Source organism: Cricetulus griseus, chromosome 6 (assembly GCF_003668045.3).
Source record: "Cricetulus griseus strain 17A/GY chromosome 6, alternate assembly CriGri-PICRH-1.0, whole genome shotgun sequence".
Taxonomy (NCBI): Eukaryota; Metazoa; Chordata; class Mammalia; order Rodentia; family Cricetidae; genus Cricetulus; species Cricetulus griseus.
Window position 1 is genome coordinate 141,429,337 of NC_048599.1, and position 23,768 is coordinate 141,453,104.

The following is a 23,768-nucleotide window of genomic DNA, read 5'->3' on the forward strand; positions in this document are numbered from 1 at the left end:
ATAGACTATATTATATACTAAATATATTGGACATAATTATAATTACTATATTTATCATTACATTATATAATTATTATAAAATATAATTACAATATATGTATTATAATTAAAAAGAGAGCTTAAGCCAGGCGGTGGTGGCGCAAGCCTTTAATCCCAGTACTTGGGAGGCAGAGGCAGGTGGATCTTTTTAAGTTCAAAGCCAGCCTGTACCACAGAATGAGTTCCAGGACAGCCAGGGCAGTTAAACAGAGAAACCCTGTCTTGAAAAACTGAAGAAAAAGAAGAGAGAGACACAGAGAGCGCTTGAATGGAGGTGCACTACACAGGAGATAAAGCTCTTCCTCAGAAGCCATGTTATTGAGGTAAAATGCTGGTATTGAGTGTGAGATACCTCCCTTTGAATGGCTGGTCCCCGAGATCCCCCAAACAGAACAAGCTAATGTTGCTCTTGATTGGCCACCAGAATATGATAAGACCTTGTTGCTGAAGACACTACACTTTGGTCATAGGACATGAAGAAATCTCATTAGAACTGACCTTTTATAGCCCGGGGAGGTGCTACACATGCTGCTGGGGAAGAAAAGCCAACTAACAGTCTTATGTAGCTGGGAACCCTCAAGTTACAATAAAAGACAATCTTAGATGGCTCAGAGGTTAAGAGCACTAGCCCTTCTTCCAGAGAACCAGAGTTCAAATCCCAGCGTCTACATGGTGGCTCACAACCGTCTCAATCTCAGTGCAATACCCTCTTTTGGCCCATATACTGCACAGATATACCCAGATAAAATACTCACATACATAAAATAAAAAGAGACCATCTTGGCAAGATATATGTCCATTAGTGCAATAGTGGCACTACTATTATGGATGTAACCAATGGTTTCCTGTTCAGATGTAAAGCCTACTCCACAGGAAGGACTCATGCCTGGTATTGTAAATCTGACCAAGAATCCATGGCTGAAGAGGTCATAGGTCCTGGGAGAGAAGCATCCGTTACTGTCTTGTTCAATTGCCCTCTAAATATGTATCTTAACACAAAGAGATCAGGGCAGCTCCCAGACCGCATCAGAAACTCATCACTGTCCATTCAGTGAACAGCAGTTAACATGAGACTCGCAGATGTTCAAAGTGCAGAATGATTGTGGAGTGACTGCCTAAATGGAGCATCTATATCACACCATCTCCTTCAGGGCTTGGGGCATGTCACAGAAGAGAGAGCAGCAAGATGACAGAAGCCAGAGACTGGGGACACTACTGTGAAGTGTCTTCTGGGCATGACGTAGTCTCTCAGCAGCTTTGGCTGCCTGCACAAGATCAAGCCAGTCAACATTGCAGCAAGGACGGAAGGGGTTTATGGGGACCCACCATCTTGAGCCCCCATTGGTGACTGATAGGCTGCTGGAGGAGGGAGAACCATTTTTCTTCAGGGGTGTAGCCCACAGTAGGCTGTTGATGGCCCCATACCCATGCATGTGTCCCACACTAATTGGTCTCAGGGCTCAAAAATAGATGACTTGAGGTTGTGAGAGAGACATGCTGGGGGTGGGGCATCTAGAAAAGGGGTGATCAAGACATTGTATATGTGCATGTCATTCTTAGAGAATAAAAAAAAATAGATATTTTATAAATCCCTTTGCGTCTGCTCACAGCACTCCTCCCACAACATCATGTGAGAACAGAACCACCCTCCTCGGCTTCTTACACTGTAGACAGGAACAATTATCAGCCTGTAACTATTTAGAGCCAGGGTAGTGGATAGTTACATAAGGCAGGAGATTAAATTAAACTCTGTGTGCTGGAAAGATGGGTCAGTGGCTGCTCTTCCAGAGGACCAGTGGTCCATTCCCAGCATCCCCATGGTGGCTCACAACCCCTTGTAACTCCAGCCCCAGGGCTTTCCTGCCCCTTTCTAGCCTCTATGATACATGAGGTACGTATATACAACAGACACGCTAACACATAAATAAAAATACACCTTTTAAAAGTAATTTTGGGCTTTTTATTTTGGAGTTAGGGTTTCATGTAGCCTAGAACTCATGAAGCCAAAGATGACCTTGAACTCCTGATCCTCCTGCCTCCACAACCCAGGTTCACACTATGACTGTCAAAAGGATTAAATACTGACATGCACTACAGAAAATTCCAAAAAGTAATGCAGGCTGGCCTCAAACTCAGAGCCATCCTCCTGCCTCAGCTTAGTACTGAGATCACAGGTGAGACACCACTTTAAAACAGTGAAAAGACTTTTCCTTAAAGTATAAACACATTCAGATAGTCAGCCATAAGAATCTAAATAAATCATCAGTGGTCATTAGGTGTTGAGGTAATATTCCCCATCTCTGTGAAAAGCTAAACACTGGAAGCAGCCCAGACTGGCCTTAAACTCACTATGTGGCCAAGGATGGCCTTGAACTCCTGATCTTCTGTCTCTACCTCCTGAGTGCTGCATTGAACTCCTGATCTTCTGTTTCTACCTCCTGAGTGCTGTAATTACAAGTCTGAGCCATCATGCCTGACTCTGATTTGATTTTTGAGACACAGTTTCACTGTATAACCCTAGGCTGGCCTTGAACTGTCAAGATTCTAGCCTAAGCTTCCAGAATAGCCCAGATGATAGGCTCTGCCACCACACACAGTTCATCTCTGCAGTGTGTCTCAAGTAGAAAGATTCCCTTTTTCGTTTTTGTTTCATTGGATGGCAGGCGTGGGCACTACTCAGGCCCTTGATCTCACTCTGCACAGTCAACAGCTCTGACTTGTGAAGAGCCTTTGTCTTTGCCCACCCACATCCAGGCATTCACTGCCCCGAATAGCTTTCCACCTCCACAGTGGAGCTTGGGTCCTTGGAGCCCCAAGGCTGCCCAGCACTGGGGAGCTGCTGGTGGCCCAACCTCAGTCTCAAGTTCCTTTCCAGCTCTGCTGCCACCCGGGGGGCTGCAGACTGGATGGCACCCTGGATGCTATGTAGATTCCACTGGGTTCTCAGGAGGGCATCATCCAGCCTGAAGAAGCCATCGCGAGTGCGCCGCACTTGCGTGCAGACAGCGGCAGTCTTCAGCTCCAGGCCAATTTCATGCACCAGCTTCCTCAGCTGCTGCTGGGTCTCATGCATACACTGCACTTCTGTGGGACACAGACATGGACAGACATGATTGCCAGGAGCAGCTCCAGGGACTAAGCTGATTTGGATCCACATTTCTTGGACTCTTCTCCACGAGGAACACCCTTCATGAGATTCCTTTTAGCTTTGCTGGAGGGCCAGGAGCATGGCAGCTGTGCAGATTGCAGGCCTCAACCACACCAGCCAGGTCAGAGTCCGGCTCTGGATCCCGCAGCTGAGCTCTGAGCAGGCTGGACTACCAGCAGCACTGCTTACACGTAGTCTACTCATGCGCTGGGAGTGGGGCACAAAGCACCACTTTCATGTAGGGCTTCCCACCAGGGGCTTTGGGCAGTAATTGGGGAAGAACCCAACAGAACACAGAAGAGTCTGGGGTAGAGCTGGGCGAGACTCAGGAAGTGACAGTCATGTTTGAGGGGCCTCTAACAACGTGGACAGCTCTGGAAGGGAGCTGCTAGATCCAGCCTCTGCTTCATTTGTTTTGGGGGTGAGTTTTGAGACACGGTTTCTCTGTGTAGCTCCAGAACTCACTCTGTAGACCAGGCTGGCCTCAGAGAGATCTGACTGCCTCTGCCTCCCAAGTGTTGGGATTAAAGGCGTGCGCCACCTACACCCAGTCACAGCCTCTGCTTCTTAAGAGCTGGCTTCCGAGGCTTGGGAAGAGAAAAGAGGCAGAGGGCAGCCTTGTGCTGTTACTCTGGGTTAGGCTGAACTTGGATCTGGTGGACAGAAGCCAACCACGGCTAGCCAATCAGGGCATTATAAGCTGGCTTTGGCATGCCACACATGACTCCAAACCCAGGCTCCACCACATCACTCCAGCTTCCTGAGTGACTTACCTAAAAGGAACTCAGGAGGTGCAAAGTGCAGGCAGCGGGTACCAGTGATGAGCATCGGGGACTTGTTCATGGGCCGGATCACACCCTGCACGGCCATCTCATAGGCCTCCTGGGACTTCAGGTCCAGGTTGGAGTACCTGGGAGACAGGAGGGCCGGAATGGGAGGCCAGTGTGGGGTATCTGTCCCACCATGAAAAGGTCCTTCACTGTTCGCTACATTCCCCTACTCCCACCCACCTTCAGAGCAGCCTCCCCTGCTTCACCTATCACAGGCTGAGCAATCCTGACCCCAGCCACCTGACCTGAGGAGTGCAACCCCAGGGGACTGCAATGCCACCCCCATTCCAGGGCTCTCGTCACAAATGCCCCAGATCCTCCTGGTTCCCTCTTTCCCGTGCTCACATCATCCTCTCTCACTGCTCACTCTCCTCTGCCGCTGCTGTTCCTGCTGTCTTCGGGTCTAGTTCAGTGGGCACAGGGCACTGTCTTCACAGCCTGCCTAGCCTTCATCACAGGGTCCCCAGTGAGACCACAGCACTTCTTCAGAACTGTCACAGTCCCTGACGCCTGGGCCAACCTTATCCTGCTTCGCTTTGCTCCTGCCTCAGCCCTTCCCACCCCAAGCCCTGACTCTTGGTTTCTGAGCCCACAGGTCATTGCAGCCCCGGCACTCCTGCTGCAGGTGCACAGCCCAGGGCCTGGCTCCTGCTTATCCTTTGAGAATGCTCCCTGAGCCATTCCTGCTGCCTCAGCAGCTCTGCCCCTGCTGTGTTCCTGTCCCCACCTGGAACACTGTGCTCAGGTACAGGTCTCTAAGACAGGGACTTTTCCTGTCCCATTTATAGACAGCTGGTTAGTTTCCTGGAAGCCACAGGCTGATAGGCGGGAGAGTCAGGAGTCCCAAGTAGCCTAGCCTCAGCCAAGCTCACACCAACTAGGTGACTCCATCACCCATTCCTACCCCGTCCTGTGCCTCAGTGGTGTGGGCCGCAGGTTCCCCCCTTTAGATCGCCTGTGCTTCCGTGGTGAGCTCTCAGATCTACTTACATCACCAGTGCCTTTTGGTGGGAGCCTTGGATTCTAGCCAGGATCCGGTCCAGCATTTCTCTCGTCACGTGGTCTGGAAGAGGCACGGCATAGGGGAGCGTCAGTCTACAAATGGCCACAGAAGACAGACTGGGCAAGTGGCTTTAACCCCAAAGCAGCCCATTTTAAAAATGGCCAGAGCAGCCGGGCGTTGGTGGCACACGCCTTTAATCCCAGCACTCGGGAGGCAGAGGCAGGCGGATCTCTGTGAGTTCGAGGCCAGCCTGGTCTCCAGAGTGAGTTCCAGGATAGGCTCCAAAGCTACACAGAGAAACCCTGTCTCCAAAAAAAAAAAAAAAAAAAAAGTTTTTTTAGTGGACTTTGCAGAGCCCCCGTTGAGGGCCCTACCCTGCCTAGGGAGTGGTGGGTGGATGGGGTGGGAGTAGTTGGGGATGGGGGAGGAGGGATGGGGGTGAGGGGAGGGAGAGGGAGAAGGGACTTACATGTGAAACAAGCTTGTTCCCTAACTTGAACAAAAAAAGAAAAAAAAAAAAAAAAAAAAAAGGCCAGAGCATCCGTTGGGGATGGGGGAGGCTATAGGAGGTTGGGTTTGTTCACAGTCCTTTAAAGAGGCCTTAATGATGCTGGGCAGCCACCTCTCCTGCTCCACCTCTGGCTCTCACCGTATGTCGTCTTCTCTATCAGCCGCCCATCTTCACAGAAGCTGTCTGTAGCTTTGCCTAGGAGGCCTCGCACTGTATAATCCTGTGGGGACAGGGCAGGGAAGTCCCTGTTCTAAGCTCTGGAGCCAAAGAAGTGCCAGCCTGATGCTGGGTAGGGCCTTGTAGAGCTCCATACACAGCATGCCTGCTGCCCTCCTGCCCTGGAGCTCAGGGCAGCACTCTGTGCTCTGCTCCTAGTGACCTGGACATGCGACAGCATTAGTCTTCACCTAGTCAAAATGAGCAGAGTGTCACCCCACATATGTCCTGGAAGGCCCTGCTAAGTTTAATGCCCACATCTAGGCAATGTTTGCTGTTCACAGAACCTCCTTCCTCCCACTCTGTACAGACAACCACCTCTTCCTGAGGTGATGAGGACAGAGACGGTGACGACAGGGAAGTCATCAGCTTGTACTCTGCGCCAGGCACTGAGCCAAGGCTTCACACGCAGTCACTTTAGTCCTCAGAGTGACTGTCTCGGGGAATGTTCTCTTCATTCCTATTACAGACTTGAGGAAACTAAGGCACAAAGATGGTCCATCAAGGTCACGTGACTGTGGCTGGCAGAGGGGTAGAATACAGATACCTGTCTTTTAGTGCCGGGTACGGAGAGCTTTGTGCATATCAGGCAAGTGTCTCACCACATCCTTGAATTGGGATTGTGAACTGGAGCCTTTTAGTTCCAGATTCTGTGCTGTTCAGCACTGAAGACACAGACCTAAGGTGTCCCCTTGGCAGACTTCACAGTACCACAGTCTATGGCCCCACCTGGCCCTGGAGGAAGCCCATGGATGGGACGGTGACAGCCACATGACAGCCTGCAGTGAGAATAGTGCTGGGCTTGGACTGTGGTGTGAGATAGATCCAGGCCCAAATTTCAGCTCCTAAGGCCTTATGGGAGAGCAGGGAAGTGGGGTAGGGCTTCCATGAGGGGACCCAAACACAGCTCATGGCTGTGGGTAATGTTGCATCACCAGTCTTTCCTAGTCACAGGTGACAGAAAATGCTTGCTGGTGGCCTAGGTATTTCCTGTCAGTGTGACCCCTGGGAAAGAACCAAGGGATAAACAGGCTGTGCCCACATTTTTGGAGCACCATACCTTGGTGAGGTGAGCATCATACACGTCGGTGAGCAGTCTGAGTCCATGTCCCACAGCGAGCACTGAAAGGCAGACAGACCCCTCTTATACTTAGAGTCCTTGTCCCACTCCTTGCCACCAAAAGACTCCCCCTTCTCTTGCTGCTGCAGCCAGAAGGGGGCACGGAGAGCTCTGACATCCAGGTTAGAAGCCCCTCTGAGCAGATTTCAACCCTGATCTCCAGAGCTCGGGCAAGGATGGAATCTGGCTCATGACGGGCAATGGGCCTGAGCACCTGAGGAAGCTCCCAAAGGGCTCTGAAACACCCCCAATACAAGAGATCACTGTCCCAGCTCCACCAAACTGCAATTACATTTGGGGTGGGAGGGGTGACACACACCTGTAATGCCAGCACTTGGGAGACTGAGGGTGAAGAACCTTGAGTTCCAGGCCAGCCTTGCAAGTAGACAGACATGTCTCAAATAAATACATACATTTTAAAAACAAAATAAATCCAAGTCAAGGTGACACATGCCTGCTGTAGGAAGCCGGTTCCTGCATTATAATGCTGCCTGAAGACACCAAGGTGTGAATTACTTCACAGGCGCTGGGTAATCTCCATTCCTTTGATCTCTGCCTATCCCGTGGCTCATTTTAGCCTGAGGAGCTAAAGCCATTCATAGGGTAATACGTCCCAGGCGGCTGGTCAGCCTTTTATATAGGGATGGTTTTCTTAGTTCAATGTCTCTGCTTAGTCTCTGCTCAGTCTCTGCTCAGTCTAATGCATTAAAGCTTGTCTGCAGAAGGATCCGAGTGTCCTGCGTGTGTTTCTTGCTGGCGAGGAATACAGAGCGGGCGCGGGACATATGGTGCCGAAACCCGGGAAGCTTAACATCTCCAGCACCTCAGAGACCCCTCTAACGAGGCGGATTCAGAACTGCAGGGTGGTAAATTCGGAGAGGTATGATTTTTCTGGACTTTGGCTTGGGAATGTTGCTATTTTGGGAGGTTAATCTATTTTGACTTTTCTCACTGTTGTAACAATCTTAAAGAAGTCCAAAATTACATATCAGAAACCGAATGTAATGAGAAAAATTCGGAGAGGTATGATTTTTCTAGACTTTGGCTTGGGAATGTTGCTATTGTGGGAGGTTAATATAGAGGCTTCTATGCTTTTACTAGGAGCTATTTTGACTTTTCTCACTGTTACAACAATCTTAAAAAAGTACAGAATTACATATCAGAAACCGAATATGGTGAGAGATGGGGCGCGCCTAACAATAAAATATAAGAAAAAAGGACCTCCCGGGATGTCTAATGACATGGGAGTGTATATAAAAAGAAAAACTACAACGTATAAGAAAAAAGGACCTCCCGGGATGTCTACTGACAAGGGAGTGTATAAAGCTTTAAATCTTGATAGCTCTGATAACTCTAAAAGCTCAAGAGATAAAGTTTTAAAAGAAACAGCTCAGCTGGATGAGGGAGAGACAAAAAAGGAGGGAGAAAGAATGGGGAATGGCCGGTCACACCCCGGTAAATTTAGAAGCTGCCCTACAACGAAACTGAAAGCCTTGGAGCTGAGCAGCTCAGACTCTAAGATTTTAGACTCTAACAAGGAAACAGAGCTAGAGAAAGAAGCAACACGGCCAAAAATGCCAGCGGGTGTGCTTCCATCAGCACCCCCACTATTTGAAACCGACTCCTTCTTACCATCAGAGGAATGGAAAAAATTACAGATGGCTTTCCCAGTCTTTGATAGGGGAAAAAGCCATGCCTACTATTCAACACTTCTTAAAGGCCTGGAATGCCTGGGGCTTTAAAGCCTCATTTACATTAACGCTGGGGGCCATACCGAGGCCAAGCGTCTCACCTCAAAAACTAAAAGGCCAAAAGGAAATGGTAAAATGGAAAGATATCTTAACTGATTTTTGGAAAGGCCCGGATCCTATTCTCATAAGATCCAGGGGAGCGATATTATGTTTTCTCACAGGATGAAGAGAATCCCCTGTGGATCCCAAAAAGATTCAACCTGAAGAGCCTCTGCAGACCTTCAAAAGTCGAAACTCCACCCTCTACCCCCGGGAGTTGAGAGCCGCTATTGTTATCCAGATTAACTCCTGCCCTTGGCGGAGCGATTGTCTCTACTTAAGGGGTGGGGGTAATTGTTCGATGCAGCCGTTTACAGATTGCTGTTATTTTTGGCTGGTCTGTGAGAAAAGGGATGGATATGCAGCCGCCTGCGAAATGCTGTTACTCCTTTGGCTGGCATGTAAGCTCCAGGGCTCAAACCAAGAGATCATCCAAGCGCTTATATTTTTGGCTACTAAGCGATAGGCCGCCGGCCAGACAGCTCTTGCACACCCGGAGCCTAGGCTCACTGCACAGGGTAGAGTGTCTGGTTTGTGCAGCCCCAAAGAGGGATGCTGAGCATAGGCATCGCACAGAGTTGCCTATTATACAGGCTTCTCTGGGAGGTACGTTGACCTGCATAAGGGTTACCTGCCTTGAGAATCCCCTTTCCCAGAAAAACGGCAGAGGACAGGTCGGGAGTACTTCGGGTCAAACTGACAGCCTGATGGTGACTCTCGTACACAGTCTTAATGTTTGATTTTGGGAAGGTCAACCCCTGCCTCTATCCCTCAACATATGGGTGACCTATTTGCTTGTAATAATATAAAGCCTTTTCATTAATTAATAAAAAAAGGGTGATATGTAGGAAGCCGGTTCCTGCATTATAATGCTGCCTGAAGACACCAAGGTGTGAATTACTTCACAGGCGCTGGGTAATCTCCATTCCTTTGATCTCTGCCTATCCCGTGGCTCATTTTAGCCTGAGGAGCTAAAGCCATTCATAGGGTAATACGTCCCAGGCGGCTGGTCAGCCTTTTATATAGGGATGGTTTTCTTAGTTCAATGTCTCTGCTTAGTCTCTGCTTAGTCTCTGCTCAGTCTCTGCTCAGTCTCTGCTCAGTCTAATGCATTAAAGCTTGTCTGCAGAAGGATCCGAGTGTCCTGCGTGTGTTTCTTGCTGGCGAGGAATACAGAGCGGGCGCGGGACAGCCTGCAACCCCCCCCCCCAGTGGTCAGGAGGTAGGAGGATCAAGAGTTCAAGGTCATTCACTACAAGTTGGAAGCCCAGCCTGGGCTCACTGAGACCCTGTCTCAGAAAGCAAGATGAGTATCTTGGGTTTTCTGACTCTAACTTTTAATGTCTTTGGCCCTTAAGCTCTGAATCAGTAAAACAGATAAAGATGCTCAGGCGTGTGTATACCACAGATTGGGGGATACAATACACGGGAAGCTAAGGGCACAAAGGGAAGACTAGAACAGTGGCCTATGGGACCACTTCCTGCCTATCCCATGATCTGTTTATCCTCTGTCTAAAGAAATGAAAGGCTTTCCATTCACTGTTAAAGAGGGGTAAAGGGAGGGGACATGAGATCATGTCTGATGCCTGCACCTCACGAAGAAAGACAGGGAACCAAGACTGTGGAGGCTGGACAATTCAGCTACCAAATGACCCTGAAGCTGCAGATGGCTTGTGACTCGGGGCTTTGTATCCACTTCGGCAATATCTAGACCCTAGCCAGAGGAGACAAAGCCAAATTCCTAGGCTGCACCCTAGCTTAATGGTGACTCCCCAGCATTTCCTGGCCAGGCCAGATCACCTCAGCTCTAGTCCCATTGTCTTCATTCATAACATCACACAGATTCTATCAGAGGTTTGGTAAATAAATGTCCCCCAAAGGCCTTGAACCACATGTCATGCAGAAATCCCTAGACAGGGGTGGAACCTCCCCTTGCACAAGTCATCGTCCCAGTGACCAGACGTATGGAATCATGGCAGATGCAGTGGTGAGAAAGGAAGGTGGGCTGGGCTCCTGACCCTTCCTTCCCGGAACCCACAGACCCACACCCAAGGCTGAGTTCAGCTCTTACCAAGCACACCAGAAGCCCGGGCATCCAAGTGATGTCCAACACCAATCTTCAGGCTAGTGAATGCTGGGCCACGTACTGGAAAGAAAAATCCAGGCCATTTATCAACTATGGGCATATACGCCTTGGGCATAGCTTTGGCATGAGGCCTTCATTCCTAGGACAGAAGAGCCACTGGGGCTCAAATTATGATTGGCTGGATTCTCAGCCTTCCCCTCCATGGAAGGGGCCAGGACTATTTCCCTACTTCCCTGGGTCAAGGGCTCTGCCTATCACCATTCTCCCTATGAAAGGCTCCAAAACCAGACATTATACTGGGGATCACGATGTGGGGTGCTCTTCACAGCATCTACTGATAGAAAAGCTGGCCATTCTCCCACTGAAACTGTGGGCTCCCCAAGGTGGAACCTAGAGCTCTCTGTCTACAACACTGCTCTATGGTTCCAGATTCAGTCTCAACTACTAAAGGCTAAAAACAGTTTAATGTGTCCCAGTACTTAGGCGGCAGATGCAAGCCATCAGGATCAGGATTTCAATGTCATACTCAACTATATAGTGAATTCAAGACCACCTTGGACTATAGGAGGCTCTGTGACAAAATACAAAAGGGTTGGTAAGGTGGCTCAGTAGGTAAAGGTACTGCCAAGCCTGACCATCTCACTTTGGTCCTGGACCCTCACGGTGGACTGAGAGAAGTGACTCTTAAAAGATGGCCTCTGATTTCCACACCCATGCCTTGGCATCCATGCATGTGCACACATACATGCAAGTAAGTTTTTTTTTAAAAAAGGACCTACTGCACAAAACTATGATAAGGAGAAAGGTAACATGATGTGTACAGAGCAGGTATTAATTAATTAATAACCTAAGTCTACCTGAAGTCCTCAGTTTCCATACAGAGTCCTAGAATAATTACAGTCCACAGGTCAAATCATCAAGTCTACTTTGTTCTGACACTGGGTCTGCCTGTGCTACCCAGGTTGCCAGGGAACTCCTGAGCTTAAGTGAGTCTTCTGTTTCAGCCACCCTGGCAGACAGGACTCCAGATGTGTACAACTGTGTTCAATAACGGGTTTGCACTTCAGTCTTAACTAGAATATAAGAAGGATCCCCCCTCTCCATACTTTCTAGAGCTGTTCTGCACTATAATGGAAAGGTGAGTAGTGCTGCCAAAACCACATGGCCTGTAAGGCTTAAATGTTTAAAATCTTCCCTCTCTAAGAACATGTATCAGTCCTTGGGTTAGAAATCTAACTCATGTCAGGGATTTCCTCTGAAAGTCAATACTCTGCCTGACTCTGCCTTACCAAGTCTGTGGGTAGTGAGGGTGGGCACACTGGTGGCTGTGAGTGTCAACTTTTTCTCTTCACTGCCTTCCACAGGGCCTAGCAAGAAGCGAACACGCTGTTCAGGAGCAGGAGGCTTCGCTGCATTGAGACCTAAACACAAAATAACACACTGTCAACACTGTCCCAACACCCTGGAGAAGGGGTAGGCCTATGATAGTGTAGAGGATAGAAGCTGGGTATTGGGGCTGGAGAGATGACTCAGTGATTAAGACCAATGGCTGCACTTCAAGAGGACCAGGGTTCAATTCCCAGCACCTACATGGCAGTTCACAGATGTTTGTAACTCCAGCTCCAGGGAATCTGACACCTTCACACAGACATACAGACAAGACAGACATACATGCTGTCAAAACACCAATTCATATAAAATAAAAATAAATTATTAAAAAAATAAAAGAAGATGAAGCTGGGCATGGGTGGGGGTGGGGGGAGCACGTGCATTCAGTCCCAGCACTCTGGAGGCAAAGATAGGCAGGTGTCTGAGTTTGAGACCAACCTGGTCTACAGAGCAAGCTCCAGGGCAGCCATGGCTACATAGAGAAATCCTGTCTCAAGAAACAACAAAAAGGGGGGGTGGGGGGGGCCTGGGCATGGTGGCACACATCTTTAATCCCAGCACTCAGGAGACAAAGACAGTTGGATCTCTGAATTCGAGGCCAGCCTGGTCCATAGAGCAAGTTCCAGGACAGTCAGGGCTACACAGAGAAACCCTGTCTCGAGAAAACAAACAAACAATAAACACAAGAGTCCTTTAAGAAAGCCTGGGCTGGAACCATAGCTCAGTTGATGGGATGTTTGCACAACACGTAAGATGCCCCGGGTTCCAGCCCCAGCAGGTGGTACACTGGTGTAGTCTAAACCCTAGCAAGTGAAGGCTGAAGCAGCAAAAAGTTCAAGACTATCCTCAGCTTATATAGCAAATTTGAGCCTACATGTGAGTTGTTTAAAAAACAAAAGGGCCGCGCACGCCTTTAATCCCAGCACTCAGGAGGCAGAAGCAGGCGGATCCCTGTGAGTTCAAGAGCAGCCTGGTCTACAAGAGCTAGTTCCAGGACAGCCTCCAAAGCCACAGAGAAACCCTGTTTCGAAAAACCAAAAATAAATAAACAAATAAATAAATAACAAAAGGGGGAACAAAGAAAAAGTGGGGTTTGAAACTCGGTGTGGTGATGCATGCCTGTGAACACAGCATTTGCCAGGTGGAGACAGGAGCGTCAGAATTCTTAAATCCTTACTGACTTCAAGGTCGGATTAATTAATTACTCGAGATCCGGTCTCAAAAAGCCAAGAAAAATTTTCAAAGAGTAACCGTGCGAAAACAACAGTACGGAATGCGTTTCTCTAACAGAAAATAGCGGAGAGCGGGGAGTACCGAAATGTATACAACAGAAAACCAGGATGTGGCTGTAACCAAGCGAGGGTGTCACGTGACTTTGTTCTGCAGGAACTCCGGATGGAAGTAATGCAGAACTGTGGGTCCGCGTCCAAGCACTCGCCTTTCAGCAGCTGCAGCTCCACGGTCTCCCGCGCGTGCAGCCATTTCATGCCGGGAGGTTTATAGACCGCGAAGAGGCCCTGCAGGCGAGCCAGGCCCGAAGACCCCATGGCTGGAACTCAGCAGCACCGCATGATACAGGATCTGGGCTGCAAACGGAAGTGCCGCATGGTCCTGTCCCAAATGTGGTCCCTACTGTAAGTCGCTGCCATGTTTCCTCAGCCGGAAGAGGTTCTCATCTTATTGTCCTCCGGGGGGAAACATGCGGTGGAGAAGGAAATAGGGCCGAATGTTGAACAGCATAGTTCTCTATTATCTTCTTTCGGGAATTCCTTTCAGGAGTTTTTGTTTTTTGTTTTTTTTTTCTCATGTATCCCAGGCTGCTCTCGAGCTTGCTAGATTGCCGAAAGTTCCCGATTTTCCAGTCTCTCTTTCCCAAATGCTGGAGTGACAGGTGTAATTCACACCCGGCTTTGTTTTTGAGGCGGGGTCTCAAGTAGCCCCGGCTGGTTTCAAATGTACTAAATAGCAAGGACCTTGAGCTGATCCTCCGGCCTCCAGCTTGCAAGCGCTGGGTTGACAGGCATGCGCTATCGGTAACGCCTAGCTCACAGCGAAGTCTTACGACAGTGGCAGACAAATCCTGTCTTTCCTTCCCACGCCCGCGTCCATATCACATTTCCGATCAAAACGCCACAGCGGGTGCAGCCCGGTGGAGTCTTTTGACTTCTCCGGCCTCCGTCGTGCCAGCGGAGCCCCGCCCACCCACCGCGGACATCCGCTGCCATGGTGACCCTGCTGCTTCGCTCCCTGCGTCCCCACCGCAGTCTCCCGCTCCGTCTGCGGCTGGTTGTAGGTGAGCAGCTCTGACCCGGGCGTTCGCGGCGACTGAAGGAACCCGGCGCCTCTCACCAGTACCCCTTTCCTGCCCCACAGATGTACCCCTCAGGGCCGGGAGCCATGGCCCCCGCCTGCTGTACCCGGGCCACATCCCCACCACCTCGCTGCAAAAGATGTTGCTGGCCGCAGGCTCGGCGGGAATGGCACTCTACAACCCCTATCGCCACGGTAAAGCCGTTCGCTCCCCGCCCTCGAAAGCCGGGGCCGGCAATGACCTCTGTCAAAGCCTTGGTTTCCTGACCGGAGAGTCAGGCAGTCTCGGGCATCAAAACCTGGCTCCACCTATCTCATAGTCCCCAGGAACGTTTATGATAACCGGGTGCCTGGTTCTAGCCAAAGTCACTGTAGTGAATCTTTAGGGCAGAGGGAAAAGAGGTGACGGAAGTGTGGAATCTACAGGTCTTCATTTTTGCAATTCTAGGGAGACTCTGTCATCCATGCATATTAATCTCTGGACTGAATGGCTTGCAGGTACACACCACATTATAACATTCTCACTAGGTAGTAAACTTGGTAAGGTCAAGGACCGTGGTCTTAAGCATTTTCTTTGCTGAGTCGGTTCAAGACCAGCTTGAGCTATATAACCAGCCATTGTCAAAAAAAAAAAAAAAAAAAAAAAAAAAAAAAAAAAAAAGAAATGGGAGAGGAAGAAGACCTGTGGAGTTGTTTAGATAGGATCACATATAGAGTGACTGTACCTAGACTTAAAACTAGCAACAATTTTTCAAAATGGTTGTTTTGTTGAAATGAGGTCTCATGTAGACTAGGCTAGCCTGCAACTCACTACTTAGGTTAGGATGACTTTGAATTCCAGATTGTCCTGCCTCCTAACCCTGTGAATGCTGGAATTACAGGTATGTGCTGCCATACCCAGTTTATGTGGTGCTGGGACTCAGACTCAGGGCTTTGAGTGTGCTAAGCAAGCACTCCATCAGCTTAGTTACATCAGCTCTTCATCACCATTTAATACCAAATTTGGCCTGTACTAATAGTGGAAACATGATAATCTATTTTGATAATGGGATATGAAAATGATTCACACACTGTTTCTCAAAGCCTCCATCTTCTAGTAGATTAATGATATTAAGAATAGCCGGGCGGTGGTGGTTCACACCTTTAATCCCACCACTTGGGAGGCAGAGGCAGGCAGGTCTCTGTGAGTTTGAGACCAGCCTGGTCTACAAGAGCTAGTTCCAGGACAGCCTCCAAAGCCACAGAGAAACCCTGTCTTGAAAAAAACAAACAAACAAACAAACAAAAAATGATGTTAAGAGTAACAGCTAGCTGCCACGTGGTGGCACACACCTTTAACCTAGCACTTAGGAGGCAGAGGCAGGAAGATCGCTGAGTGATTGAGGCAAGTGAGTCCCAGGATAGCCTGTACTGAAAAGACTAACTGTCTCAAAAAAACAAAAAGATCCTATCCTCCATCTGTGCCCATTTCTGTCCTTTCAGACATGGTTGCAGTTCTAGGGGAGACCACAGGATACTGCACCCTGAAATTCCTCAGGGACCAGATGAAGAAGGATCCAGAGGGTGCCCAGATCCTCCAGTAGGTCCAAACTTTGCCTTGACATTTGGCAGGAGTCCCATGGGTGGATGCACTGCCTCAGCATTGCTCAGTACCAGGAGCACATGTGTGTATGTAGGCTAGATCCCCTGGCTTGTACAATATGTTGTCTTAGCCCAGTGTCAGCCTCAAGACTCCCCTTGCATTAAGCTCTCTGTGTTAGCTGTACCCCTCCAAATATCTCTCACTATCCCCTCCCTGCAATGTCACTTGTGAGTACCCTTATCACATCTGCGGCCCTTCTCCTCTGACTAGATCATGACTTTGAAGGCATCAGCTCAGCCCTGGTTTGTGATGGTCTCCACAGTCCCCAATACTACAGTGCTCCATTTGGTCTTGTGGCTATGTGGATGTCCTGTGTCCCTTTGCCCACCCCAGCTTCCTCTATGTGGCTCTTTCACTAGCCTTGGCTGACACACTTCCAGTCCGACCTCCTGCATTCTGTCTTTCAGAGAGCGTCCCCGGATCTCACTGTCTACTCTTGACCTAAGGAAGCTTCAGAGCCTGCCTGAAGGCTCTCTGGGCCGTGAGTATCTCCGCTTCCTGGATATGAATGTGAGTTTCCAGCCTCTGTACACCTAGCAGTTACCAACACGGGCAGAGGAGTGGCATGGGGATGATAGCTTAGGGCTTTTTCAGTCATTTTTCTATGGAATGAGCAGATGGACTGGGAATGTCATTCCAAATACTGGCACTAGCTGAAGGTTATTAACTTCCTGTTGCATGCCAGTTGCCAGGCTGGTACATGAGCTGGCTGGATCCTCCCAGTGACCCTGTCAAGTATGTTCTATTGTTATCCTCTTGCAAGAGATGAGGGCACAGGCACAGCACAGTGAAACAACTTGATAACTTCACAGCTAGTACCACTCAGAGCACTGTTCAACCCCAGAGTACTCTCTAAATCACTGCACTGTATCCCCCTGCTGCTCTAGAGTATAGCCAGTGTGGCACTCTCCAGCACCAGACAAGGCAAATGGTGGGAGGAAAGGGGGTTCCCAACTATTGAAGGACTTACCACTTGGCATCTGCCTCCATCATTCCATGCAAGCCAGGACCCTGTCCTCGTGGAACTTGTGCTATTATTAGAGAGGCCATTAATAAAGTAGTTTTAAAAATTCAAATGAATACCAGGTGGTGGTGGGTGGTGGTGGGTGGTGGTGGGTGGTGGTGGGTGGTGGTGGGTGGTGGTGGTGGTGGGGTGGTGGTGCACGCCTTTGATCCCAGCACTCGGGAGGCAGAAGCAGATGGATATCTGTGAGTTCGAGACCAGCCTGGTCTACAAGAACTAGTTCCAGGACAGCCTTCAAAGCTACAGAGAAACCCTGTGTTGAAAAACAAACCAAAAAAAAAAATTCAAATGAAAATGTAGTGATTTGGGGATATAGCTCGGTTGGTAGTTTGTGCACAACACCCTGGGTTCAGTTCTCAGAACTGCATGAACTTGGTGTAGAGTGGAAGGAAGATGATCCAAAGTTCAGGGCCAGCCTTACATACATAGTGAGTTTTGGGCCAGTGTGGGCCACATGAGATCCTGCTGCATCCCCTTTGTTGAGGTAGAGTACTTCTTGTGGACTTAGAGTGCCCCGACATCATTCTTGACCGTAGGATGCAATGAACACAAATAGCCAAATTCCTGCTGCTGGGGAGCCTTCAGCCTAGCAGACGGGCGCTCTTACGGAAACAGCATGATGGGGCAGAGGGTGTCTCTGGAGGAGTAGAGGAGGACACTTATGGTAGAGTGGTCAGGGGAGACCTTTCTTAGGAGACTTGGAAGATGTTGTCAGCTATGTGGAGTTCTGGGGGAGACTACTTAAGTAGGTGAATCAGCAGTAAGCTCAAGGACTATTGAAAAGGCTGATGCAGGGGCTGGGACCACAGCTCTGCTGGCACAGTGCTTACTACATAAGATTGGGGACACAAGTTTTGGATCCTCAGTGCCCATATGCAAAACCAGATCTGGCATTTCATACCTGTAACCCTAGCACTTTGGAAGTAGGAATAGCTGATCCCAGAGCCTACTGTCCAGCCAGCTGACTTGAATCAGTGAGCTCCAGGTTCAGTTCGAAAACTAAGGTGGAGAGTGAGGATGACAAGCAATACCAAACTCTGACCACACACACATGCCATACATGTGCATAAGAACAAGTATACCACACACACATCAAAAAATGAAAATCAAGTCCAATGCTGTGATGTACACTACAAGCCTAGTGCTTGAGAGGGTGAAGCAGGAGAGTTGCTACTGAGTTCAAGATCAACTTTGGCTACACAGGGAGTAACTAGCCCTGACATATTCTATGGCAAAACCCTGTCTTTAACTGGTAGATGGGCTGGAGAGATGGCTCAGTGGTTAAGAATGCTTATTATTCTTTCAGAGGATCGGGGTTCAATCTCCAGCACCCACATGGCAGCTCACAACCTTCTGTAACTACAGCTCCAAGATATTTAATACTCTCTTCTGGTCTCTGTAGGCACCAGACACACACTGGTACATAAGACATATACACATAAAAAATACCCATGTGTATATAAAAGAAGAAATTGACAAACCAAAACATTGGAGGGTCTGGGGATATAACTCAGCATGCGTAGTAAGTACATAGATAAACAAAACACTCAAAGGCATGAAAGGCAAAGAGTAGGCTGATAGATGTGCTGGGGCATGGGAAAGAAATTGCATTTTGTAATAGGAGCCATTAAAAGTCATGGGAGCCAGGCAGTGGTGCATACCTTTGACCCCAAGCTGGCAGATCTCTGTGAGTTAGAGGCCAGCCTGATCTACAAAGTGAGTCCCAGCACTGCCAGGGCTGTGACACACAGAATCCCTGTCTCAAAAAATTAAATAAATATGAAAGAGAAATTAAATAAATAAAGGCATTGCTCCAAGACAGCAACCTGCCTCTTGCCCTCTCCCAGCCCCTGGGTCTTGGCAGGGCAGTCACCTGCCCTAGTTTCACCAGGATACAGATTATTTCATCAGTGAGAACCTACCCCAAGTGCCACTGTGGGAGGGACAGCTTCTGCATTCTCCACAGACCTTAGTCTTGTTGCTGGGGAGGAGAGGAGGTCTATTAAAGCCGTCCCAGGTGCCTTACCCAGCATCTTCCCTACTGTGCTGGCAGTCTGGAGATGTGGCACTTCTAGGACAAGGAAATCAACTATCACATAATGGTGAGGAATGCTTTGAGCCTACAGAGACTTAGGTGAAAGTTCAAGGTAAGGCCATAGGAACTGAGGCTTGCATTGCTGGAAGATGTGGTCATCCTTTGGCAAGTCAAAGGAATAGAGGTAGTGCCCTGCCTCTCTTCCCAGTTTCATAGCCCTGCACAAATCCTCCCCAGAAAAACCCTTCATCTTCAGGGCACTAATATGTCCAATTGATAATAAATGTCAAGGCTGCTGGCTGGTTAACTCAGCCACCTCAGCTGTGTGGATCTTGGTTCCCATACTTCACCCGCCTAACCATGTTTTTTCTCATTTCTGAAGTTACTAATAGTGTCTACCTCCTAGATTACTGAAAGGATAAAACAGGCCAGCTTATGTATAGGATGTCATGTATGGCTGGCACACAGTAGGTCTTCAGTGAAAGTAGCTGCTGGTACTGCAATGGCTTCAGCTTCACACAGCAAAAACAAATGAGGTCTTGAGACCCAGCAAGGCCACAGATTAACACCAAGCATATCACTGTGCCAGAGCTGCCCCAAAGCCACAAAGAGCTCAGGTCTATTAATTCCTGGGTAAGTGAGGGCATGCTTGGAGCAGGCCGTCCAGGCTGACCCCATGTGTTCAGGCACTGATGCAGACTCCGGAGCAGGGTTGAGTGAGGATAATCCACCTCCTTACCTGTGCTCAGAGAAGTGCCTGGGAGTGTACATACCTGTAATCCTAGCATTAGAGGGGCTGCAGCAGCAGAAGAATTGTCTTGAGTTCAAGGTCAGCCAGGGCTACATAGCAAGAGACTTTCCATAAAACAAAAAGGAGTTACTCATCTGGGTCCTGGACCAGGCACCAGAGTCACAACAGTGACACCTGTCCTCAGGTGTACAAGCTGAACTCAGGCCACATGGAAAATTTAAAGTTTCCTGATGGCCCCTTCAATAATAAAAAGCAAGCAGAATTAGCTTAATAATATTTTGGCATTTACTCAGATTTTTGGGACAGGCTCATAGGCCAGGGTGGCCTCAAATCCTCTATGTTGCTAAAGATGACCTTGAACTCTTGATCCTTCTGCCTCTACCATGAGACTGCTGGATAACAGCTATGTGCCGCTGTGACAGGTTTTATGCAGTACTCAGGGTTTGCTGGGCCCACACTCTACCAACATCCTAGAGGTTGGCATCAAGTGTCTTCCTCAGCCTTATGTTTCAAGTCAGCTCCAACTTGAAGCTCATCAATTTGAATAAACTAACTGGCCTGTAAGTCCCAGGTCACCTCCTGGCCTCTTGTTTCTGCCTTCCGTGTGCTGGGATTACAGGCGTATGTGCTGCAACCACCCTTTTATTGATTTATTCATGTATTTATTGACTGAGTGAGTGAGTGGCTGCTGGGGATGGGATGCTTATACAAAATCACTTATTGACCAAGTCATCTCCCCAGCTCCTATATGTCCATTTTTTAATGCAACTAATCCCAGAACTTCCTGTCTTACAAAACAGAAAATCCATACCCACTCCTCTTTTCCTCACCAAGGCTGTAGATTCCAACAGGCTTCCAGCATTGTGAGTCTGAGTAGGCACAGGGGGAATCTTGCCCTGTTGGTAGTTGTGAATGGAAACAGTAAGATTCTCAGATGGGGTATGGGTTTGGTGGGAATGGCTGGGAATCAACTAGTTGTAGGTCAGCTGGGCCCTGGGGCTGATGGGAAGGAGTCCAAGTATTTGTTGTGTTTGCCAGAGGGTCTCCCCAGACACACGAGCACCTACTCGTTTCGTGGACGATGAGGAACTAGCCTATGTGATCCAGAGATACCGAGAGGTGCACGATATGCTCCACACCCTGCTGGGGATGCCCACCAATATGCTAGGTGAGTGCTGGCAGGGTACCCAGCTGTGTGGCAGGCTAATCCACCAGGTCTGTCTCTCAGGCAGGGCCCCTGTTCACACCTCTTCTTTACCAACTAGCTCACTTCCTGCCTTGTCTTCTGCATTATATGTGGCATCCCTGCCGTACATCCTCATTCGTGCTTCTGAAACCCGTAGCAACTCCTCGTAGCCTGTACAGACCATTGTCATCCTGGCCTTTGAGATCCTCTTGGACCTTCCCTCACTTGCAGCCAAATGCCCCACGGTCCATATAGGATGGGACTAGATACCCGCAAACAAACCCTCGAAGTGTAAAAGGAGAACACGCCTCCCTGGGGGCCATTCCAACACCGTTGACCCAACCACCACCACACACACCTGCTCACCTCTTACCCCGTCCCTCACCTCTAGGAGAGATTGTGGTGAAGTGGTTTGAGGCTGTGCAGACCGGTCTGCCCATGTGCATCCTGGGAGCACTCTTTGGACCCATCCGCCTCCGTGCCCAGTAAGTTTTCTGGGGGTGGAAGGAAACCTCAGAAGGTCTGCGGCTCCAGGAAGTGGGGAAGGGCATGCAGGTGCTTGGTACCTCTCCAGGAAGCAAAGATGGGAACAATGAGGCAGAAAAGGAAACTGAGGCAATGAGCAGACCTAAACCCCAGGGTCTCTTGGGCCAGGCCTCAAGGGCTGGATCAGAATGAACAGTGTCAACATGAAGGTCAACATGAATTTGGACAACTCAATATTTAAATCTGAGCTGTGTAGTGTTCAGGGTATGTGCTGTGGGGCATGGGAGCTTTCCTCACTCAAGTCTGAGGGAGGGATGACTGAGCACAGAGTGTGCTGTGCCCTTGGGGATCTTATGTCTTTTCTTCCTGTCCCACAGGAACCTACAAGTGTTGTTCTCTGAGCTGATCCCTTGGGCAATTCAGAATGGGCGAAAGGCCCCATGTGTCCTCAACCTCTACTATGAGCGGCGTTGGGAGCAGTCTCTGACAGCCCTTCGGGAGGAGCTAGGCATCAGTCCTCCCCCAAAACATATCCAGGGCCTGGCCTAGTCTGAGCTGCTGCACAGGGAGGGCCTAGTCCACTTCTCCACACACTGCCTTCCTTGGGACAAGGGAGACCCTTCCACTGCCTTTGTTTCTTCTTTTTGAACCTTGAACTCAGAGTGTCACTGGTCATAATTTTTATAGTCACTGCTGTCATGTGCCTTGAGGACCAGCCCAAGAGAGAGCAGGCAGGGCAGTAAGGGGGCCGTGAGATAACAAGAGCAACATGTGTGCCTGGAACAGCCATCTGGATCATTCTGGATTGTTCACTTCTGAAGACCCTCTTCTGAACAGTTATCCTGACAGGGCATTCTGTCAAGCCTTGACCAAAGCCCTGAAAAGAGTTGTGGGGCAGAGGCTGGCGTCTCTGCTGTCTAAATAAAGGCTTCCATCAGGCCTAGAGTCCACTGGTCTCCTTTGGCCTAGTACTCCCTTTGCCTTAAACCTAAGATTGGAGGATTCCTTCCCAATTTGGACTTCAGTTGCTTGTCACTGTCATTGGGTCTGAAGCCAGGCAGTCTAGGAAGCAAGCACCTTCTATTTCTAAGCCAGCTTCTGACATCAACATAGGAATAATGATAGTACCTCTGGCAAGAGTCAGAGGATAAAACTGCCCCCCCCCAATAAAAACCAGCAAAGTGAACCAGTGAGATGGCTCAGCAGTAGGGCATTTGCCACCAAGCCTGAGGACCTGATTTTAATCCCCAGGACCCACATGGTGGAAAGAGAATGGTCTCCCACAAGTTGTCTACCAGTATCTACATGCATGTGTTCATATACACTCACACAAAATGAAATTTCAAAACTGGAAGAAAATGAAACAGGGCCCAATAGATGATTTACCAACATAAAAGCACTTGCCTCCAATCCTGAAGATCTGAGTTGCTTCCCCAAGACCCACATAGTGAAAAACAAAAACCAACTTCTGCAAGTTGTTCTCTGATCGCCACATACATACCATGCTATGCATGTACTCACACATGTGCGACGATGTGAAACTTTTTTTTAATTAAAAATGATAGGCTAGGGGGCTCAGCAGATAAGAGCTCTGACTACTCTTCCAGAGAGAGGACCTGGGTTCAGTTCCCAGCACCCATATGGTAGCTCACAAATGTCTGTAACTCCAGTTGCAGGGGATCCAACACCCTCACACAGACATACATGCAAGCAAAACACTAATGCACATGATAAACAAATTTTTTTAAATGATGGGCCAGAGAGATGGCTCAGTGGTTAAGAACACTGTTGCTCTTACAGAGGACAGAGATTTAATTCCCAGCATCCACGTGGTGGTTCATAACCACCTATAACTCCAGTTCTGTGATATGTTGCTCTCTTCTAATTTCTGTGGGTCCCAGGCACACTTATGGTGCATATAAATACATGCCCATAAAATGTTCATACACATAAATAAGTCTTTAAAGATGAAAATGAGCAATAAGGTGTTGCGAATGTAACTCAGGGGTAGAGCAATTGTCTAACCTACACAAGGCTCTAGGTTTGATCTCCAACACTGCATGGGCACACATAACACCATAAACATCATTGATACTGTCTGTGCTTGGACACTCAGGCTCCCGAGGCAGGCCTTGCCCCATCACTGACCTGCTCTGCTTCCTTGCAGCAGTCTCATCTCCTACAAGCGTGTTTTCCATCTTT

General features: G+C 48.9%; 2 protein-coding genes across 2 annotated transcripts; one reads left to right on the forward strand and one right to left on the reverse strand.

Annotated features, from left to right (window-relative positions):
• Positions 1-1,976: 1,976 nt before the first annotated feature.
• On the reverse strand, positions 1,977-14,264 carry Trub2 (TruB pseudouridine synthase family member 2). Its single transcript, XM_027423110.2, has 8 exons — positions 13,571-14,264; positions 12,033-12,164; positions 10,729-10,803; positions 6,808-6,869; positions 5,670-5,751; positions 5,008-5,080; positions 3,961-4,097; positions 1,977-3,123 (listed from the first exon to the last, which is right to left on the reverse strand). Exons 1-8 carry the CDS (start codon positions 13,677-13,679, stop codon positions 2,798-2,800), a joined length of 996 nt encoding a protein of 331 aa, XP_027278911.1. The 5' UTR covers positions 13,680-14,264; the 3' UTR covers positions 1,977-2,797.
• Positions 14,265-14,271: 7 nt separating this feature from the next.
• Positions 14,272-22,511, forward strand: Coq4 (coenzyme Q4). The gene is made up of 7 exons (XM_027423111.2): positions 14,272-14,425; positions 14,506-14,637; positions 15,925-16,021; positions 16,492-16,594; positions 20,933-21,062; positions 21,472-21,565; positions 21,944-22,511. Exons 1-7 carry the CDS (start codon positions 14,356-14,358, stop codon positions 22,113-22,115), a joined length of 798 nt encoding a protein of 265 aa, XP_027278912.1. The 5' UTR covers positions 14,272-14,355; the 3' UTR covers positions 22,116-22,511.
• The last annotated feature ends 1,257 nt before the right edge of the window (positions 22,512-23,768 follow it).